This window comes from Suncus etruscus, chromosome 9, assembly GCF_024139225.1.
Source record: "Suncus etruscus isolate mSunEtr1 chromosome 9, mSunEtr1.pri.cur, whole genome shotgun sequence".
Taxonomy (NCBI): domain Eukaryota; kingdom Metazoa; phylum Chordata; class Mammalia; order Eulipotyphla; family Soricidae; genus Suncus; species Suncus etruscus.
Window position 1 is genome coordinate 103,986,158 of NC_064856.1, and position 19,870 is coordinate 104,006,027.

The 19,870-nt window shown below is 37.6% G+C and overlaps 1 protein-coding gene across 1 annotated transcript; it reads right to left on the reverse strand.

Moving 5' to 3' along the window:
- Positions 1-1,531: 1,531 nt before the first annotated feature.
- TCN1 (transcobalamin 1) lies at positions 1,532-14,482 on the reverse strand. The gene is made up of 9 exons (XM_049779721.1): positions 14,404-14,482; positions 10,735-10,908; positions 9,805-9,945; positions 8,419-8,574; positions 6,911-7,092; positions 4,479-4,674; positions 3,301-3,484; positions 1,771-1,889; positions 1,532-1,593 (listed from the first exon to the last, which is right to left on the reverse strand). Exons 1-9 carry the CDS (start codon positions 14,480-14,482, stop codon positions 1,532-1,534), a joined length of 1,293 nt encoding a protein of 430 aa, XP_049635678.1.
- Positions 14,483-19,870: the final 5,388 nt, after the last annotated feature.

The following is a 19,870-nucleotide window of genomic DNA, read 5'->3' on the forward strand; positions in this document are numbered from 1 at the left end:
AGGCCGCCGGGTGTGGCCCCAAAACAAACAAAACAAACAAACAAACAAACAAACAAAAAGAGGGATTTTTCCCTTCGAAGGAAAAGGAAAATTAGTCCATGCCTCCACTCTCCTAGGTCTGTCAACTACCCTTACAGAAAAGAATTTTAGGAAAAGATGCATCATAAAACAGAAAAGTTTTATTTAGAGATTATGAGGCGGGAAAGAGAGAAGCTCATTTTCCTGAGAGGAGATTGCTAAGTAGAGTTGTGCATGAATCCCAGAATGGGAACTGTACCCCATTTGCCTTTACAAAGTTGGTTTTATGAATAACCCCCCAAACTTTCCTTACTTGGGGCTTCCTATATAGATAAGAGTTGATTGCTAGACATTATCAAAGGGTAAATATTGGAAATATTGGTCTTCTTTCAAATTCTTTTGCTCCTGCTGAAGTTTCTTATCTCCTGGGGGGTGATTCAGCCTTCTTTGAGGGGCATCATTGGCACTAGCTACTGGACTCTAGCTATTTCCATGTCCCTAAAGAGGTTTGGCTATTGTGCTTTTAAATTTTTATAAGACTAATACAGAGTAACTTCTCAAAATTTTAGTAGTTCCTAAGAACTCATTGCCAGGTCCCACTCCCATCTTCCTGCCATGCTCCTACTTTCTAATCTTCTACTTTCCCTTTACTCTGTCATTGTTGCCATGACCTGGGCACATTGGCTTGCATAGTTGACTGTGGTCCTTACTGGGTGGGATGGGTCCATGAGGCATTGTTTTAGTTTGGTGCTCATGCACATTCTGGTTGTGTGTTATTGAGTATTGAAAGTGTCTTGTTCTATTTTGTTTGTTTTTTCATGAATACTTTATTTGTTTTGGGGCCATACCCAGGTGTATTTAGAGGCTACTACCAGCTCTTGGAGCTCTCCAGTGCTTGGAGATCACTCCTGGTTGTGTTCAGAAGATCTGCATGTGTATTTTAATAATATGGGATCAGGTAATTTTTGTGGGAATAGAAGAAAATAAAACAATGGAACTCAAGGAGCACAACTGGAGGTGGAGTTGATACTGTTTCTCAAGCTTTATGGACTAGGTTTTTTTTTTATTGTAATTTTTTTTTGCAACCAGTGGTGCTTAGGGGATACTTTTAACAAAGTTACTTTAGTCCTAGCATTGGAACTTCAGAGTTCAGTGTCTCTGAAGACTTTATATTTGATATCATTTACGGTATCATTAAACCTGAAACCTATATTTTCTCCTGTTGCCTATGCTGATTTAGTTAGTGAGGGGAAAACTTGTAAAAATCTTAGCTTATTAGGCATGAAGTTGACTCTCCAAATCATTGTTTCCTGGGGCAGATATCCCTCTAAGAAGAATTCACTTTAGTAATATTGGAACAGAGTTGAAGCTTCTATTTTTTCATACTGCTGTTGATCTTTTATTGAACACACAACCAGAAAATAGGTTATTGATTGAGAGAAGGCATGAGGTCATTTTCCACATGGGGTTCCCTATCAAAGGGTTAGATTCAGCTGAGAAAGGTTTGAGTTTATCAATATTTACTCCACCTAACCTCCAAATGTTCTCCATCATGAACAAGGTAACTGCCAACACCTGAGAAAAAAGAAGATGGAGATTGGGTCAAATGATTTGATCAAGTCGCCAAATAACGGTGACCACTTTCACATCTCATTGACACATTCCCCCCAAAGACTTCCCCTTTGACCCCTTCCCCCTTGATCTTTGGTAATTTTTACTTTGTGGCTGAACTGTTTGGGGCATTCCCCTTACCTTGGCTCAGTGGTTTGTCTTCACTCAGAAGTTGCCAGTAGCTTCTGTCATTATTGTTGGCTTCCAGACCCTGAACAGAGGTTACATAGGGTCCCCAGGAGCTCTCTGCTACTGTAAAACTGTGGGGACAATGACAAGAATTTATGCAACACTATATAGCAGTTACTCAAACTTCAATGTGCTTAAGAATTAACACTTGAAGCTATTGCCAAACAATGGGATTTTCATAGCCTCTATCCCAGATGCCATGATCTGAGCTGTACTAGAAATAAGCAGGTCTTACAAACATTCTAGGGGATAATGCAGGCCCTCTACAAGGCACTCAACTTAGGACCATGCTACTACATTAGAGAAGTTTGACTATGGCTTCTGCCTCTGCCTCCTGTCATAATGAGGCAAGTTGGTATCTTCATTTTATTATTTGACTTCCCAAAGCTGAAAATCTTAATCTAAGGTTTATAAATTTTCCTGAAAGGAGGAAATAGAGATATTCTATGGGTGTTTGTGAAATCTCTGATTTTAGTGACAGTTTTTGTGATATATACTCCTGATTTTCAACAAGATCAGAAATTCAGAAGTAGTTAAGAAACTAGAGCACTGTTTTGTTGTGTTTTGTTTCTTGTGTTTTGGACCACACACAGTGGTGTTCGGTGGTTACTCCTGGCTCTGCACTCAGGAATTACTTCAGGTGGATGCTGGGAGACGATGTGGGATGCCAGGATCCAACTTGTGTGAAGCAAAGGCCTTCTTGTTGTACTATAAATCTGGCTCCTAGACCAGTGCTTTTAAACCTTTCTGCTTGCATGCTAGTGAATAAGATAGATGTGTCAATTATTTCTAATTAAGACACAAAACCATTATTTATAGTAAAAATATTTACGTATAGTTTTTATAATAGTCCTGCAATATGATCCAGATAAACCATGTATTAAACAACATTATTATTATTATTATTATTATTTTTTTGGTTTTTGGTTTTTGGGCCACACCCAGCGGTGCTCAGGGGTTACTCCTGGCTGTCTGCTCAGAAATAGCTCCTGGCAGGCACGGAGAACCATATGGGACACCGGGATTTGAACCAACCACCTTTGGTCCTGGATCGGCTGCTTGCAAGGCAAACGCCACTGTGCTATCTCTCCGGGCCCAAAACAACATTATTTTTTAAGTGCCTAGTAGAAATGTATGTAAACCAACACTAATCCATAAACTAGTGGTTGAAAACCAATTTTTTGACACAAATGTCTGATGTAAGAAGTTCAATTTGTAAAGGAATTCTGCTGACAAAGAGATTACTGGGATTTATTCACTTATTAAGTAAACAATTGGAGATATACAATATGATAGAAAGTGGAATGTCAGATCTCTTTTTTTATGACCCCTGTAATGAGATGTAGATGAATACCATGTAGATAGATATATAGTAAAGGAACTACATAGTTTTGGAACTTTTTAGTCTGGTGTAAATAACCTTTTACCAAGTCTTTAAAAACCATATAAAATATTTTAACCTTAGGTTAGGGGCATACATACCCAAATAAGGTCTCATTTTGTTTCTGAGCTTCCTCCATTACATCTAGGAAGACAGAACCATTTTTCACAGTGACAGTAATGGAATATGTTTCATTGATTTTCACAGAGTAATGGACTGTGATATTTGAGGATCCATTAGTAGGCATCACAGATATAGGCTGATGAACAGAGATGTTGAATTTATCTACCAGGTATGGAAAAGCAAGGCAGTTAATTAACCATGAAACAATAAGAAAACTGATAAAAATAAATGAGTTCATTTAAGTATGTAATAAACAATGCAAACGAGAAACTATTTTAAAGCAAAATCAATCAATAAAGTAATAAAAGTGATGATAGATGTTTTATACTTATATATGGAATATTTCTTTTATGCACATGAGGATTTGCAATAAGACATAAACATCATAATGTAGGATCAGATTTTAAGCAGAAGTTAGGACTAAAGTAGAAATAAAGCAGCTGCTCACCAGATTGTGAATGATTATGTTTGGTTCAGTTGCAATGTCCTCAGGTATTCAGTTACCCCTACCTCCTATCTCTTGTCACATTTGATTTTTTTTGATACAAAATACAAAATTATTTTTCTCCCACTTTTTATTTTTTAATATTTTATTTATGTATAAAATTAATGGCATCAAACTGCCAAGTCAGTTGGTCCTTTATGAACTTATTTATCTCTTTATCTTCTTGTAAATTTACAAAAGATGACTGACATTTAGAGGTTAAATATTTTGCCCAAGACCCATAACCTTTTAAGTGACTGACTGAGAAACAAAACAAGACAGCAAGGAAACATCTTCTTCTATACCTCACTGCAAACACGTTTTTTAAACTAAGTAATTCGTGCTGCATTTTCCTCATTTTACCAAATTTTTTTTCTTAGAGATATCTTCTTTTTCAGAGGGATCACTAACCAGGAATCATGGGAAGTCAAAGATATTATTTACTTTGAATGGAATGAATTACTGAAACATATCTCTATGTGTAGAAATCAAAAAACAGCCTTTTGTATAGATTTTTTTCTGCAAATCTTTCTTTTTTCTTTTTTTTTAATCAGAATTTGAACCAAGAATGACATCTGCTATCCTATTAATAACAAATTCTCTGGGTATAATATCAATGAGGATATAAAATGATTGAGGAAAGGTAAAGTAGTTTGCTTTTCAGTGCTCTACCTGAATTGTAAATACAAGAAGAATCTTTGTTAACATCCAAGTAAGTCTTTCCCAGTAGAGCTGGTAAGACCTGAGCTGCAGCAATGGGCAAACTGAACGTTCCCTGAGAAACTTCTTTGAGTACTGTGTCCAGAGTCTGTGAGCAATTCCAAACATTCTCATGTTCATTGTCATCACTTGATGAGACAAAGAGAGCCTAATTAGAGAGAGGATGAATGAAAGAAAGTCAAATAAGAGTAAAGACGACACCTAACTACAACCATATTTGTAATCAAGGTGTTTAAATAAAGATATTAATAAAAAAGAGTAAAGATGACATCTTATTAATTCCATAAATATGGAATACATAGGAGGAAACTTAGATAACTAAGGGATTTATCTTGTCATCAGGAAGTGTATAAACTAGTTTGGGTGGGGAGGTGGAGAATGGCCCAATAACATGCACTATGATTCAGGACTTCCACTGAAAGCAAGTTTTCTCTACTGCAGTGATTCCTGTATAGATAATATGGAATGACACTTGTCCTAGAGGACGTATGTCTATATGTCAATACATATTGGAACACTGTATGACTGAAAGTCAACCATCCGCAACCATTTATCTTTAAAAATTGTATTTCTGTGAGAAACAGAATTCAAGAGATGTTGATGGATTTAACTCTATCTCACAATGATTCAGTAAAAACAATTGAGAGTGAGAATGAGAGAGAGAGAGAGAGAGAGAGAGAGAGAGAGAGAGAGAGAGAGAGAGAGAGAGAGAGAGAGAGAGAGAGAGAGAGAGAGAGAGAGAGAGAATGGGAAAACAGGAAAATGGCTGCCCCAGAGGCAGGCAGGGGGAGTGAGAGATGAAAACGGGTTACATTGGTGGTAGGAAATGTGCACTGGTGAAGGGTATTGCACAGTGTATGACTGAAACTCAATTATGAACAACTTTGTATCTGTGGAAAAAAATAAACCAATTGTATTATGAACACCGTTGTAACCACAGTGTTTAAATAAAGTCATTTAAAAATATTGCGAACAAATATTATGGAAGAGCCCTCATCTAAGTGATTACCTGGCACATGGCCTTTCCATAGAGGAAGAGCTTATAAATATTTAGTGGGATGAAGGAAAGACTTTATGGAAAAGGGTCAGATTGAGACAGGCCTTGGCAGGGCAAGGCCACTACAAGGACCAGAATGACTAACAATACTGAAGTAGAAATGGCATGTAGAAATGTAGTTTATGATCCTGCTGTGAATTTCTGTCCCTTTTCATGCTTTTAAACAGAACCAAGGTCATTTTCCGTCCCTAAATTTCTCTATTAACTAGTTGGTGTGCGCCTAGACATTTGTTTTCTAAAATTCCTTCAAGTGATTTAAATGTGCATCAGAAGGGGAAGCCAGTGTTTTCTATTCACTTTAAATATTGAAAAGTGAATCACACAGATAGTAAGAATAAAACAAAGAACTAAAGAACTTCCTTACTGGATCCCAATTTATCACTAGATTAATCTTGGGATTTTTCCCAAGGACTTTGTACAGACCATGTCCAATGCACTGATCTTCCTAGAATATGTAACATTTTTTCAAGCTTTTTTGTTTTATCCTTCTCCCCTCTCTTCCTTTAAAAATTCTTTCACTGAATTATTCACTTAAAGAGTTTTTCACTTATAAACCTGCCTGGTTTTGTCTCTTATCCTTCGAGTTATGTATCAGTGAGAGAACATATGAATAAAATCTTGGGCTTCAAGGAACATGTGCAGGAGGGTGTAGCTACTAAATGGGAGTTTTTGAACCAGTTGTTTGAGTTCCACCCATTCTCTCCTCTTTCTGGATTTGTAACAGTGGGAAATCCCTGGCTCTGTCTCATGCTCTAATTTCAGGGAATGGCAGTTCTAATTCTTTCCTCATTACTTTGTTGCTTACATTAGAGTTAATGGCAAAAAATATTTCTATTTAGTGCTTCCATAGTTCAGTTTTGGAGGAAAGGTGGACACATAAAATGATGATCTAAGGTAAAGGGTGAGACTGTATGACATAGCATGATATGTTGTAGCAGACTTTAGAGTGTCAAAAAACATTATAGGGGCTAGTATACTGGGGAGCAAGAGGCTGGCATGGCACTTAGGGAACATTGGTGGAGGAAAGTAGACACTGGTAGTGTCTGAAACCCAACTATGAAGAACTTTGTAAATCATTATAGTTTCAATAAAATGAAAATTAAAAATATTATATCCAGAAATGGCTTCACAGAAGTTTTAGATATGGAAAATATAGCTTGCAAGGGAGGAGAAAACATATGAGGCAGGGAGAAGGAATCTCATGAGTTATATATATATCAGCATAGGAAATGAAATAAATAATGCAACCTTAAGAGGCCAATAAGAAAGGATAAAGATATTTTTCTTCATGACACCCTCCTTTATCTTCTGTGTTACTTTGATTTACCTGCATAGCTTCTCCTGTGCTGAATATATTTCCAATGAGACCGTTTTCCTTTTTCTCAGCCAGAATTTTTTTTACCAGTTGCTGTATATTGTTAACAATAACTTCTACATCTGTTTGTATGTTCTGATTTACTATACTTTTCTTCATACAGCTCAGAGCCAGGACAGCCATCGCACCAGTATCTGTTTGGAAACAAAGCATCAGTGATAGGAAGACCAAACATCTTGCTTTCCTTGGATTAGGGGGGATTGAGAGGTTTCTGCAGTATGGAATTTTCAGTTCCCAGGTTATTTAATGAGAATAGAGAAGCATATAAAGCATTAACCTCTCAAATATTATAAGATTTTTTCACTTATTGAGCTTCAGGGTATTTAATACCTCACATGTTGGTTCTAGGTATGTATGGAGATCTGTAAGTGTATAGAAATATGACAATCTCTTATTTTTACATTTTACTCATATTTTTCATCTTTTAGTCATAATGGTACAAGGCGGAAAAAATCCAGAATTATATCTCAAAGTAATGTGCTTGTAAGGAATATATCTTGGAAATATCATAAGGGCTCTATTAGACTTATTAGAAGAAAAGAAATGTTTTGCAATGAAACTCCTTAAGGGAGAGAAGGAGGCAGGAGTTTGGAGGTAGGAAGGCTAAGGGTTCATTACTTGCTTTCTTCTAGTTAGGAATCTTCCCTACATTGTAAGAAAAGGCAGAGAAAATGTTTCATATTCCTCTTTTTTTTTTTTTTTTGTTTTTTTTTGGGCCACACCCATTTGACGCTCAAGGGTTACTCCTGGCTATGTGCTCAGAAATCGCCCCTGGCTTGGGGGGACCATATGGGATGCCGGGGGATTGAACCGCGGTCCTTCCTTGGCTAGCGCTTGCAAGGCAGACACCCTACCTCCAGCGCCACCTACCCGGCCCCTCATATTCCTCTTAATTATCCAGAGATATTGAATAGTGATTTACTTTGAAAGGTGAACTTAGATTTGGATCTATATGGGATGAGCATCAATATTAGTTTTTAGAAGGAATTTCCTTTTGGATATGTAAGTTTTTGGATACAGTGGAAATTTTCTTAGCTTTTTCTGCTGTGAATGTACATTTCATTGATAAAAAATATTGGTTGGTTGGGTCTTGTCATTGTAGAGGTGTTGTTAAAATATGTCCACCATCCAAATGGTTCCAATAAATTAGAAAATAGTATTAGAATAAATTAGTTTCCTTCTTTCATATTGTCTAAATACCTTATATAAATATTTAAAAAATCTAATGTAATTTTATAGAGAGGAAGATTAAGATCAAGAGTAGGGTAGAGACATCTACATAGAAATTTCAAATTCATCCACATCATTTATTTTTTTTAAAAAAACTTTATTTTCTGAGATTAGGGCAAAGAGGTCAGAAAAATTCAAATATTTACTTTGAGGTTAAAAAAGACCTTAAAAGGCAAACCTTACTGATTATTGTGTTCTGAATGTGAAGGGAATTAGGCATAATGACTCACCAACGGAGAATTGACCACCAAAATAATAGTTTTTATTATTAGGCATCAAGAGTTGTGAAACTTTGGTGATTGAATACTTTCCATTGAAAAGGCATAAGGTCAAGACAGTCGTGCTGAACTGGTAGTAGTTAGTCAGTGGACTGCCTTCATGTGCTTCTGGCAGAGAGAAAACAAATACCCATTTAGAGAATTGATACTGGAGTAAAACATTTTCAATTTTTGTTTGTTTGTTTTGAGACCACACCATATAACACTCAGGGATTACTCCTGGCTATATGCTCAGAAATTGCTCCTAGCTTTGGGGACTATATGGGACATCAAGGGATGGAACTGTGGTTCATCCTGTTAGCACATGCATGGCAAATGCCCTACCATTTGCACAACACTCTGGCCCCTTCAATGTATTCTTATTTAATGTCCCTTTCCTTTTAATTTTAGAAAATAAGAGAAATAATTGATGGAGATAACTCATAGAATCAGTATATCTGATAAATGTAAACTCTCAAGGACAAATTCAACTTATTTCTTTTATATTATCATTGAAAGAATAAAGCACTAAATAGGTTAAAGTACTACCCCTAGCATTCATAAAGTTATCAAGTTAGAAAAAGCACAGCTTTCTTTTTTTTTTTTTTTTGGTTTTTGGGCCACACCCGGTAAACGCTCAGGGGTTACTCCTGGCTATGTGCTCAGAAGTCGCTCCTGGCTTGGGGGACCATATGGGACACCGGGGGATCGAACTGCGGTCCGTCCAAGGCTAGCGCAGGCAAGGCAGGCACCTTACCTCTAGCGCCACCGCCCGGCCCGAAGCACAGCTTTCTTACCTCCAAATCTTGGGCAATTTCTTTCTTTCTTTTTTTTAAACCTTATTTATTTATTGCTTGGTTGGTTGGTTTTTGGGCCACACCCAGCAGCTCTCAGGGGTCACTCCTGTTTTCTGCACTCAGAAATCGCCCCTGGCAGGCTGGGGGTTCATATGGAATGCTGGGAATTTAACTGGGCTCCTCCTGGGTCAGCTGCATGCAAGGCAAATGCCCTACTGCTGTGCTATCTCTCTGGCCCCATCTTGGGCAATTTCTAGGGTAATGCATTGATTTGACAAACATGAATTGAAGACCATCTCAGAAAAAGATGGAAATGGAGACACTTAGAAAACCATTGGATAAGTATGAAGTGGAAATTAAAAATGAAAACACTTGTAACCACTATTATAAGTCTATTTTCTCTTCCAGTCATTAAGAAATTTGAGAAAAGAAGGAAAAATCGTCAGGAAAGATAAGTGGGATCCATGAAATAAAGAGCAGGAAAGAATGGTGGGAAACATCTTGCAACTCAAACAAGTGGAGAAACAAGACTTTTGAGGATTTATGAATTTTTGATTCTCACCCATGTTTTCAATTTCTGCTTGAAATTTCTTTTCCAGTTGATCTATTAGGTGAGGATCAAATCTATATGAAGTATTGGGGTTTTTACATGCTCCCAAAGCCAGTGTCATTAAGGCAAGTTGTCCTGAGGTTAAATATGATCCTGAAAAAAAATAATTTTAAGAAGGTATATGCTTGTGATTTTTTTGGCATCCAATCTTCCTTATGACTTATATTGTTTGCCACATTTTTTCTCTTCTATTTGTACTATTTAACTCTTGTTTATTTTCTCAGATCAGAATAATTTGTTTGTTCTGTTTTTGTTTTTGGGTCACATCCAGCAGCACTTAGGGTTCACTTCTGACTCTCTGCTCAGAAATTGCTCCTAGAAATGCTCAGGGGACCATATGGGATGCCAGGATTTGAACCAACATCCTTCTGCATGCAAGGCAAAGGCCTTACCTCCATGCTATTTCTCCAGCCCAGATCAGAATAATTTTTAATAGTATATATTATATATAATGTATATATATACTGTTTAAATAAAAACAATATCTTTACCTACAAAATATTTATCATGTACAAATATCATGTACAAAATACATGATTTTGAATCATGTAGTCCTTATAAGAATGATCAAAAGAGAAACAGGAGTTAAAACACTTTCCTTGCATAACAAGGCCTTGCTTTGATCCCCAATATTGCACTAACTTCCCTGTGCACCACCAGGAGTGATCCCTGACCACCAGGGATCATTGTCCCAAGCACCACTGGTTGTGCTTCCAAAATAAAAATTAAGATTAAAATTTCCACAGCTGTTGTCATGTAGGTAATGGCCCAGTTTCACAGCTTCACCACTTCAGTTGGAAGTGAACTCTGAACATAAGCCAGGATTCAGCCCTGAGCAATGCCAAGTGTGCCACACCCCTCCCCCCATCCAAATAGACTGACCTTTCCTTGCCACATTGATTTGTTGGATAAATTGTTGGTCTAGGCTTTGGTTATTGATGCCAGTCAGTCTGAGTGACAACAGGATATTAGCAGCTTGGATTCCACTGGTATATTTGAAGTCGATTATTGTGCTCACCAGAGGGTTTAGATGGAAGTACTTTTCTTTGCTTATCTCTGCAGTAAGAGAAAAAAGAGGAAATAAGAACTTAGAAAATAGTAAGAATGGGAACAGCAGTGACATAACGAAATTGAGTAGATGGAACAGACATCTCAACCTGTTATGTAGCTTTCTTGTACTTCAGTTTCTTCTATGAAATAATTACTAGAAGAAATATTTTAATAAATGGTAAAATCTGTATATATTGATACATTTAATTCTGTACAATATCCTATCACTGTAATTAGTGAAACCAGGGACAATAATTTTCATTGCTCACCTTCTTTTACTGGAAGAGAAAAAATTCAGGAATATCAGAATGCAGTAATTATAGAAAGGTCATGGCTTGTAGCAGGCACAATTTGACTATTATGAGTCATGACTGAGATATATGTGGGAACTTCCAGTTCAGTATGTTTTTTGGCACTGAAATAAACTTTTTAGTTCCTGGTCAACAACTCAGGTCAGCTTTCTTGGTCAAAAAAGACAAAGTGAATTATTAATCATGGTTTTTTTTTTTTTTTTATTAAAGTCTCTCTTAGAAACCTTTTATTTTTTGAATACAACAGAGAAAATGATGGGATAAGATCAAAAATTAGAGTGGTAGGATCCTGTGTTTTATTTTTATTTATTTATTTTATTTATTTATTTATTTTTTTGTGGTTTTTGGGTCACACCCGGCAGTGCTCAGGGGTTATTCCTGGATCCAGGCTCAGAAATTGCTCCTGGCAGGCACAGGAGGACCATATGGGACGCTGGGATTCGAACCGATGACCTCCTGCATGAAAGGCAAACACCTTACCTCCATGCTATCTCTCCGGCCCCTTATTTTTATTTTTTTAAGATTTAAATTTATTTTGATTTTTTATTTAAATAATTTATTTAAACACTGTGATTACAAACATAATTGTAGTTGAGTTTCAGTCATAACAAGAACACCCTTCACCTGTGCAACCTTCCCATCACCAATGTCCCCATCTCTTCCCTCCCCTATCCCCTGCCTGTAATCAAGACAGGCTTTCTACACCCCCCATTCACTGACATTGTTATAATAGTTCTCAGCATAGTTATTTCTCTAATTGAACTCACCACTCTTTGTGGTGACCTTCATATCTTGAGCTGGTCCTTCTGACCCTCAACTCTGGGAAATATTTCAATGTCTTTAATTCTTCTTAAAACCCATAGACGAGTGAGACTATTCTGTATCTCTCTCTCCTTCTGACTAGTTTCACTTTGCATAATAGATTCCATGTACATCCATGTATTGGAAAATTTTCTGACTTCATCTCTCCTGACAGCTGCATAATATTTCATTGTGTATATGTACCACTTTAGCCATTCATCTGTTGAAGGGCATCTTGGTTATTTCCAGAGTCTGGCTATTGTAAATAGTCTGCAATTAATATAGGTGTGAGGAAGGGATTTTTGTATTGTATTTTTGTGTTCCTAGGGTATATCCCTAGGAGTGGCATAGCTGGATCGTATGGTAGCTCAATTTCCAGTTTTTGGAGAAATCTCCACATTGTTTTCCATATGGGCTGGACTAAACAACATTCCCATCAGTAGTGAATGAGAGTTCCTGTTTCTCCACATCCCCACCAGCAATGATAGTTCCTGTTTTTTGTAATATGTGCCAGTCTCTGTGGCATGAGATGATACCTCGTAGTTGTTTTGATTTGCATCTCCCTGATGATTAGTGATGTGAAGCATTTTTTCATGTGTCTTTTGGCCATTTGCATTTCTTCTTTGAGAAATTGTCTGTTCATTTCTTGTCCCCATTTTTGATGAGGTTAGATATTTTTTTCTTGTTAAGTTCTGTCAGTACCGTGTATATCTTAGATATTAGTCCCTTATCTGATGGGTATTAGGTGCATAGATTCCCCCATTCTGTGGGTAGATTTTTGTATCCTAGGCATTATTTCCTTTAGCTCATCTGAGTGAGCTACACATCTTTCTCTTCAGATCTCTTCTTGTATCAAAGGTGAGCTTTTGTGTCAAAGGTTAGATTGTGAATACAACAGTTTCAAAACCATCAGCTTTTTCCATATCCTTGTCTTATAAGTACCACAATTTTTCACAGACTTTTATGAAAAGAATCATTAGTACCTTTCTGCAGATATACTTAATTTGAAAATTCTTAAACATTTACACTGAGCACTGTAATATGAGTCTTCAACATTTGAGTTTTTCCATAAACTTCTTTTTTTTTTTTTTTTTTTTTTTAATTTTTTTTTTTTTTTTGGTTTTTGGGCCACACCCGGTAACGCTCAGGGGTTACTCCTGGCTATGTGCTCAGAAGTTGCTCCTGGCTTGGGGGACCATATGGGACACCGGGGGATCGAACCGCGGTCCGTCCAAGGTTAGCGCAGGCAAGGCAGGCACTTTACCTTTAGCGCCACCGCCCGGCCCCCCATAAACTTCTTAAACAAAATCATAAAAACATTTCTGCAGATATATATAGAGCTTGGAAATAAATTTGCTAAAATATTCTTATAATGAGCACTGTTACAAGAATCTATAACTTTTCTCACGTTTTTATTTTATTTTGAACAGAAAGGGTGAACTTGTAAGATGACACCTAGCTATTAAACCAAAACAAAATAGTTCCCCCATCTTCCTCTTTCTTTTAAACCTATCCTTTTGATATGTAAAATTCCACCTGGATCTCATCCTCCCCTTCCCCACCTGGTGAATTTTGTACTGGGAGACTAAATAAAGGTCAGTCTGACTTTGGCATGCAGAGAGACCATGAGGCAAGAAACAATCTGACTGCATGACTCTTTCCTGACTGGATTGGTTTATTAATTCTTCACTGCTTTTCTGTTTCTTTAGATCCATCTGCCTGGAGCTAGAAATACAATGTGTGGGGTGTTCTCACAACTTTGGGGATTTATTTTTTTGTTTTTGTTTTTGTGTCACACCCAACAGCGCTCAGGGTTTACTCCTGGCTTTACACTCAGAAATTGCTCCTGGCAGGCTAGGGGGACCATATGGAATGCCAGGATTTGAACCACCATCTTTCTGCTTGCAATGCAAATGCCCTATCCCCATGCTATCTCTCTGGCCCCAATTTTGGGGATTTATTTTACAAAAAGAAAATATTGACTTTCTTTTTTCTATGAATTTTAAAGGTTAGCCTCAAACCCATAGGTTGAATTACAGAAAAAATAGTTCTTCAAAAATTAAAAAAAATTTTTCCACATTTCTGAGAAGTTCATGAGATCATGAATTTTTTGTGATTAAAAATTAGCAGCAATGGACAGCTATGTTTCAGAGATGCTCTCCTAGAAAGAATCTGAGTGTAAGGAAGAAGAGGCCAATGTGACACCAAATCCATGCTCCTTCTTCTAACAAGATACTATCTGGAACTAAGCTTATTATGCCCTGCCACCTTTTAAATGGAATCCAACCACATATAGAACTGAGATATGATATTTTCTTGGGTAACTCTACACATAGTACCCTTCAGGAGTCTATCACCTTAGAGCAGCTGTAGCTCAAAGTATACTCACCACAGATCTTGCACAGTTGACTTGAAATAAGAGAAAATAGTAGGAGCCCCCGGAAGGGGAGATGGTGGGATAGTTTCATCTCTCCAACAAGTGTACTGGAATAGTGAGGGCTGAGCCAAAGTTTATTGGGTGATGGGAAGAGGTAAAGAAAACTCCTCCTTCTGTTTGTCAAAACCTCTTTCACTGAAATATTGAGAAATATCAGGAGGTGTGGTCAAGTGTATTGTCCAAGTAATGTGATAACCAGGAAGTAGAACTGACAGGTATGATCAGGGAGAATAAGGAAATAATTTTTCTTTGTTACCTATTTCAAACCTCTTGGGTTTGTATTGAGTGCTGTCCTTCAGCTCAATAAGAATTAGGTAAAAAGCTCTTTTTAAATTATGTTTCTCTCTTTTCCTTCTGCTTTGGTTATCTCTATGTTTTTGAGAGATTAGAGTCAGAACACATAAAAATGGAAGTAGAAGTTGTAAGGCTAAAATGGAAACACAAGACTGGGAACCTTGACACATAGGTAGGTTTTTGGTATAGTGTCTTTGGATTTATTATTTTTCCCCTTAAGATGAATTTACCAGAAAATTGGTTATCCAAGGAGAAAAAAATGTAGAAATATGTCTCACATGTTAATTTTTGCCACATCAGGAAAAATTCTGCATGTTAATTGTGAGAAGTGCTGCATCTCATCATTTTCTCAAGAACGATGCCAGAGCATTAGCAATTTGGTTTTCAAATTTTTGCTCTGGGTTATGAAGATAGCAGAATGGGGGTTCCAAGATATAAGAATGGAGGTTCCCCCTTCGTATTCTTTCAGAACACCTGCAATTTAATCACCACCAATGAACAAGAGATCTTCTACAAGATAAAGCTCAAAATCTACCAACTCTAATTTTTTATTTCTTGATCTGTTTCTTACCCTGTCTTATCCAGAGAAGTTAGGCTCAATCACCAAGATCCCAGTGACAGACTCAGATCAAGTCCCATTTTATTTTATTTTTTTGGGGGGTGGGGAATGCCCTACCATGTAGTGCACAGGCATCTTAGGACAACTTCTGGAGACTCTTGTCCAATACAACTGACAATTTACCACTAACCAATGGATGCTATGTGAGGAAAGGGGGAGGGCTACCAAGTATATACGTTCTCTCTGTGTTGCAGAACATGCTTCATTTTTAGTTGTAGAATGGATTCTAGAGTTTCCCCTTTATTTTCCAAATTAATCATTTTTTTTCTTGTTTCTCCTAGTGTATCTGAATTTTCTAAAAGTTGTAATGTGCTAGAGTTAAATTTCTAAAACTTTATTCTCTCCTTGAATGATCGGATAAAATTTAGCATAAATACTAAAAACCAAAGTGTCTAAAAGGGGAAGAGAAAGGAAGTGAGAATGATAGAGAAAGAGAAGAAAAATGTCTGCCACATAGGAAAGCATGGGGGAGGGTGGGAGGGAAATGAGACATTGTGGGAAGAGTGTACTGGTGCTGTTCATTGAATGGCTGAAACTCAATCATGGTTAACTATCTGTGGATAAAAACAACTGTATCATAAACAATTAAAATTGAGGTGATGTGGTTTATAATAGTATTACTATATATGTGTTTGGAAGAATGGATGTTTTAAGAAAGAAGAATGGTGATTCCCCCTTTGTATTTTTCCAGGACACCTGTAACTTAATCACCACCAATGGACATATCCACCAACCAAGTGCCCTTATACTTCCACCACTATCCTGAAGCTTTTCTAGCTGACTCTCCCTCTCTATCTCTTCTCCAACTTTAGCCCTTCTTCCCTTGGTAAACTTCTCTCTGTTGGCAGAGTTTTAGGATTAGTACTCAATGCCCATTTTAAATGACAACAGCACACTACTAAAATGCATGCCATCTTCTTAAACTTAGCTTGATTTTGTATTGGTCCTGTTGGGCCAATAGGAAGTTAGCACATCGGATGTAAGTGAAAGTTTGAGAATATCTCTTGCAATGAATTGTATGGTTTGAAACGTGGGCCCCACAATATGTATGCACATGTGTGTGTGTGTGTGTGTGTGTGTGTGTGTGTGTGTAAGAACCACATGGAGAACTGAAATATTCTAGTTCTCAGCTTGCTCACTACCTAACATTCAGTGTTTTGGTGTTCCATTTGCCTTTTTCAATTCTTAAAAATACAATTTCTAGAGACTGGAAAAAATTCAGGGGATCTGTGTACATACAAGACACATGGTTCAGTCATTAGCACCACAATCATTGTAGAGTGTAGCCTTAGAGACCTCAAAACATTTCCAGGGTGGCCCTGATATCTCAACCCCATGGAGTCTGAGATGTACTTATGGCAGTAACCTTGGATTCAACCATTTATTCCAGATGGCCTAGTGTCAGAGGTAATGGCTCTAACCCATGAGCACTGCTTTGGAGGCCCCCACCCAAATTATAATGATACATTTTTTTGGGAGGGGGAGTTGAGCTATACCTAGAGGTGCTCAGGGATTTCTTCTGGAAGTGCTCAGGAGACCAGGTGTATTGCCAAAGCTAGACCCATGGACTACCAGTACAAGGCAAGCACCTTATCTCATGTGCTATATCTCTAGCCTAATAATAACCCTTGTAAATTGAAGCTATAGTGTATTAATGATATATTTCAAATATGTATTATAAATCAGCATCTGTGTTAAACTGCATTAAATTTATCATGGAAGACTCTGGTTCTGTCTTATAATTGACCCTTTTTGTATGATTTACCCTTCCCACTCTCCTCTTAGTCACCAATTTGGCTTTATGGTCTAAGAATTTATTTTTGTTGTATTGAGTGCATCAGTTTTTTAATAATATATAAAAAAGTATTATATACTATTTCTATATGTATGAAAGAGTAAAATTTTATGTGTTGATTTTTCTCCATCTGACTTAATTTACTAAATATGACATCCTTTAAGTCCATCCATGTCATTTCAAATGTCAAAAATTTGTTAATAGCTGAATAATATTCAGTTCCTTATATAAAGTTTCTATCCCCCTCTCCGCCTAAACTGATTTTCCCAGCCAGATCTACATACTGACTTGTAGTTAGGAGTAACCAGTTTTCACTGCACTTCAGAAAAAACTATGCTTTAAATATGGTTTCTAAGCTCTGATCCCTTCTAACCCTTGTCTATCTGACAGAATTATCTCACCCTATCTTGAACATTTCACTTTAGCTTCACTTTTTTTCAGTTCTTTTACTGTGCCAAGTTCCTTTTTGTTCCAGGACTTCTTTGCAAGTGTGGTTTTCCTCTCTTGAAAATTTGTTTTCACATGGTGCAGCTTCCTTCCTGTCCCCTCAAAGTCTGCTCATCCTTCAACTTGAATGGTATTTCTTTAGGGACACTCTCTGTATCCCCAGATCTGAATATATCACCCCTCACCCCTATTATTTATTTTTTCTAGACTTTCCTTTGTAACTCTTAGAGAGAGATGCAATTAGCTCTTAAGAGAATAATTTTCTTTTTATTATTTTATTTTTTTGGTTTTTGGGCCACACCTAGTGATGCTCAGAGGTCACTCCTGGCTATGCACTCAGAAATCGCTCCTGGCTTAGGGGACAATAAGGGATGCTGGGGATCGAACCCGGGTCCATCCTGGGTCAGCCGCATGCAGGGCAAATGCCCCACCGCTGTGCTATCGCTCTGGCTCTTATTTTTTATTTATTTACTGTGGTTTCTGCATCACATTTGGCAGGGGGGCTGCTCCCAAATTTGTGTGCAGGGGTCACTCCTGTCAGTTCTGGGGAATTCATGGGTGGGGCATAGGGTTCAAATCTGAGATCCCACCTGCTACAAAGCATTCACTCGAGACCTTTGAGCTAGCTATCCCCTTTGGCTCCTTTAAGTGTGTTTTCTGCCAGAATGTAAGTTCCTTCAAAGCAAGGGCAAGTTTTTCTTGTCCCTTCTTATCTATGAGCCCTCTATGTCCCCCTCTTATCTAAGACTGCACTGTACAAACATCTATTATATATGAGGTGGTCAAATATTTGATGGCCGGAACAACCTCAGATCCTTAAGTGAAATAATAAGCTAACACGTGTTACTAGATATTCTCATTGAAATAAAAGTGAGAAGTTTATATCAAAGAAAACTTGGAAATCAAAAGGAATAACTACAATGACGTTCATGAGCATGAAGAAAGAAGAAATCTGAATTTCAGGGTCTGGGTCTAGGATCAAGGTGTTCCTAGTATTGGGTCTCTTTTCATCACCATTTCAGCATTTCTTGGTCAAGCAGCTCATTCCCCCACAGAGTGAATGTGGTGGGGTTTGAATCATACCTGATGGTGGTAATTATGGGATACTCGCAGCAGTAGATTTGGGGATTGTCCCCATCTGACTGGGTGGAGTGGTACTGATGACTGAATCCAGGTATTCTTTTTTTTTTTAATTAAATAATTTTTATTTTGACCAAAGTGGATTACAAATCTTTCACATTAATAATTTAGGTACATAGTGACATTGAATCAGGGGCATTCCCACCACCAGTGTTGTCCTCCCTTCACCCCTGCTCCCTCTCCTTTGACCCCCGGGCTGCTAGTATAAGTGGTCCCCTCTGTGCCTAGCTTGTTGTAGATTGGGTTTCGATTGTGTTGTCATTGACTTTGGATTTGGTATTTAAATCTGATCATTTTTTATTTCTACTCAATGAATCCAGGTATTCTTCATGGACAATATATGCTACTGCCTTTGGAGCTGGCAAATTCAGTTTAAAATCATCTATGTACCTTCTCCTTTCTCTCCATGCAGATAAATGTTATTCTGATTTTTTTTTTTTTGGACTTACTGAAGGCAAATCTTGGCGAGTGAGGCAAGGTCCAGAATGCCTAGTAAAATCCAGGATCTTTAAGGATTTGTGATAGAGCAAGACAAAGTTCTCAGAATGCCTTGGGAGATTGGGAGAAGTAGCTCAGAATAAGCAACTCAAAAGCTGAGGAAAAAAAGCAGGTTGAGGTTTAATCGTTTGGAGAATGGGAGTTGGAAGAAGGCTACAGGAGAGGGCATAGTGCTATCTACCTCTCAGGAGTCATAAAGCACCTGAGGGGGTCTAGAGCAATAATGCATTAGGTAGGGCACTTGCCTTGCACGTAACTGATCCAGGTTCCATCCCTGGCAATTGTATCAACCTCCAAGCACTGCCAAGAGTGATCACTGAGTGAAGAGCCTTGAGCACTGCTGGATGTGGTCCCAAAATGATACAACAAACAAACAAAAGAAAACCCAAAGCAATGAAGGATGCTGCTGAACAAGACAGGTTCTTTTTTGTGTCAACAAATCTACTTTCATGGGAGATGGCAGGTTTCAATTTGGCAGACTTAAATTTAGTATCTCAGAGTACTCACAATTCCAGGACTTGATTACTGTGGTATAAGCCACTGAGCATGTTTACTCCTCTCTACACCTTCACTCCCTTCTTTCTCAATTTCCTTTTCCCTTTCTTTCTCAACCCACTATTCTCTGC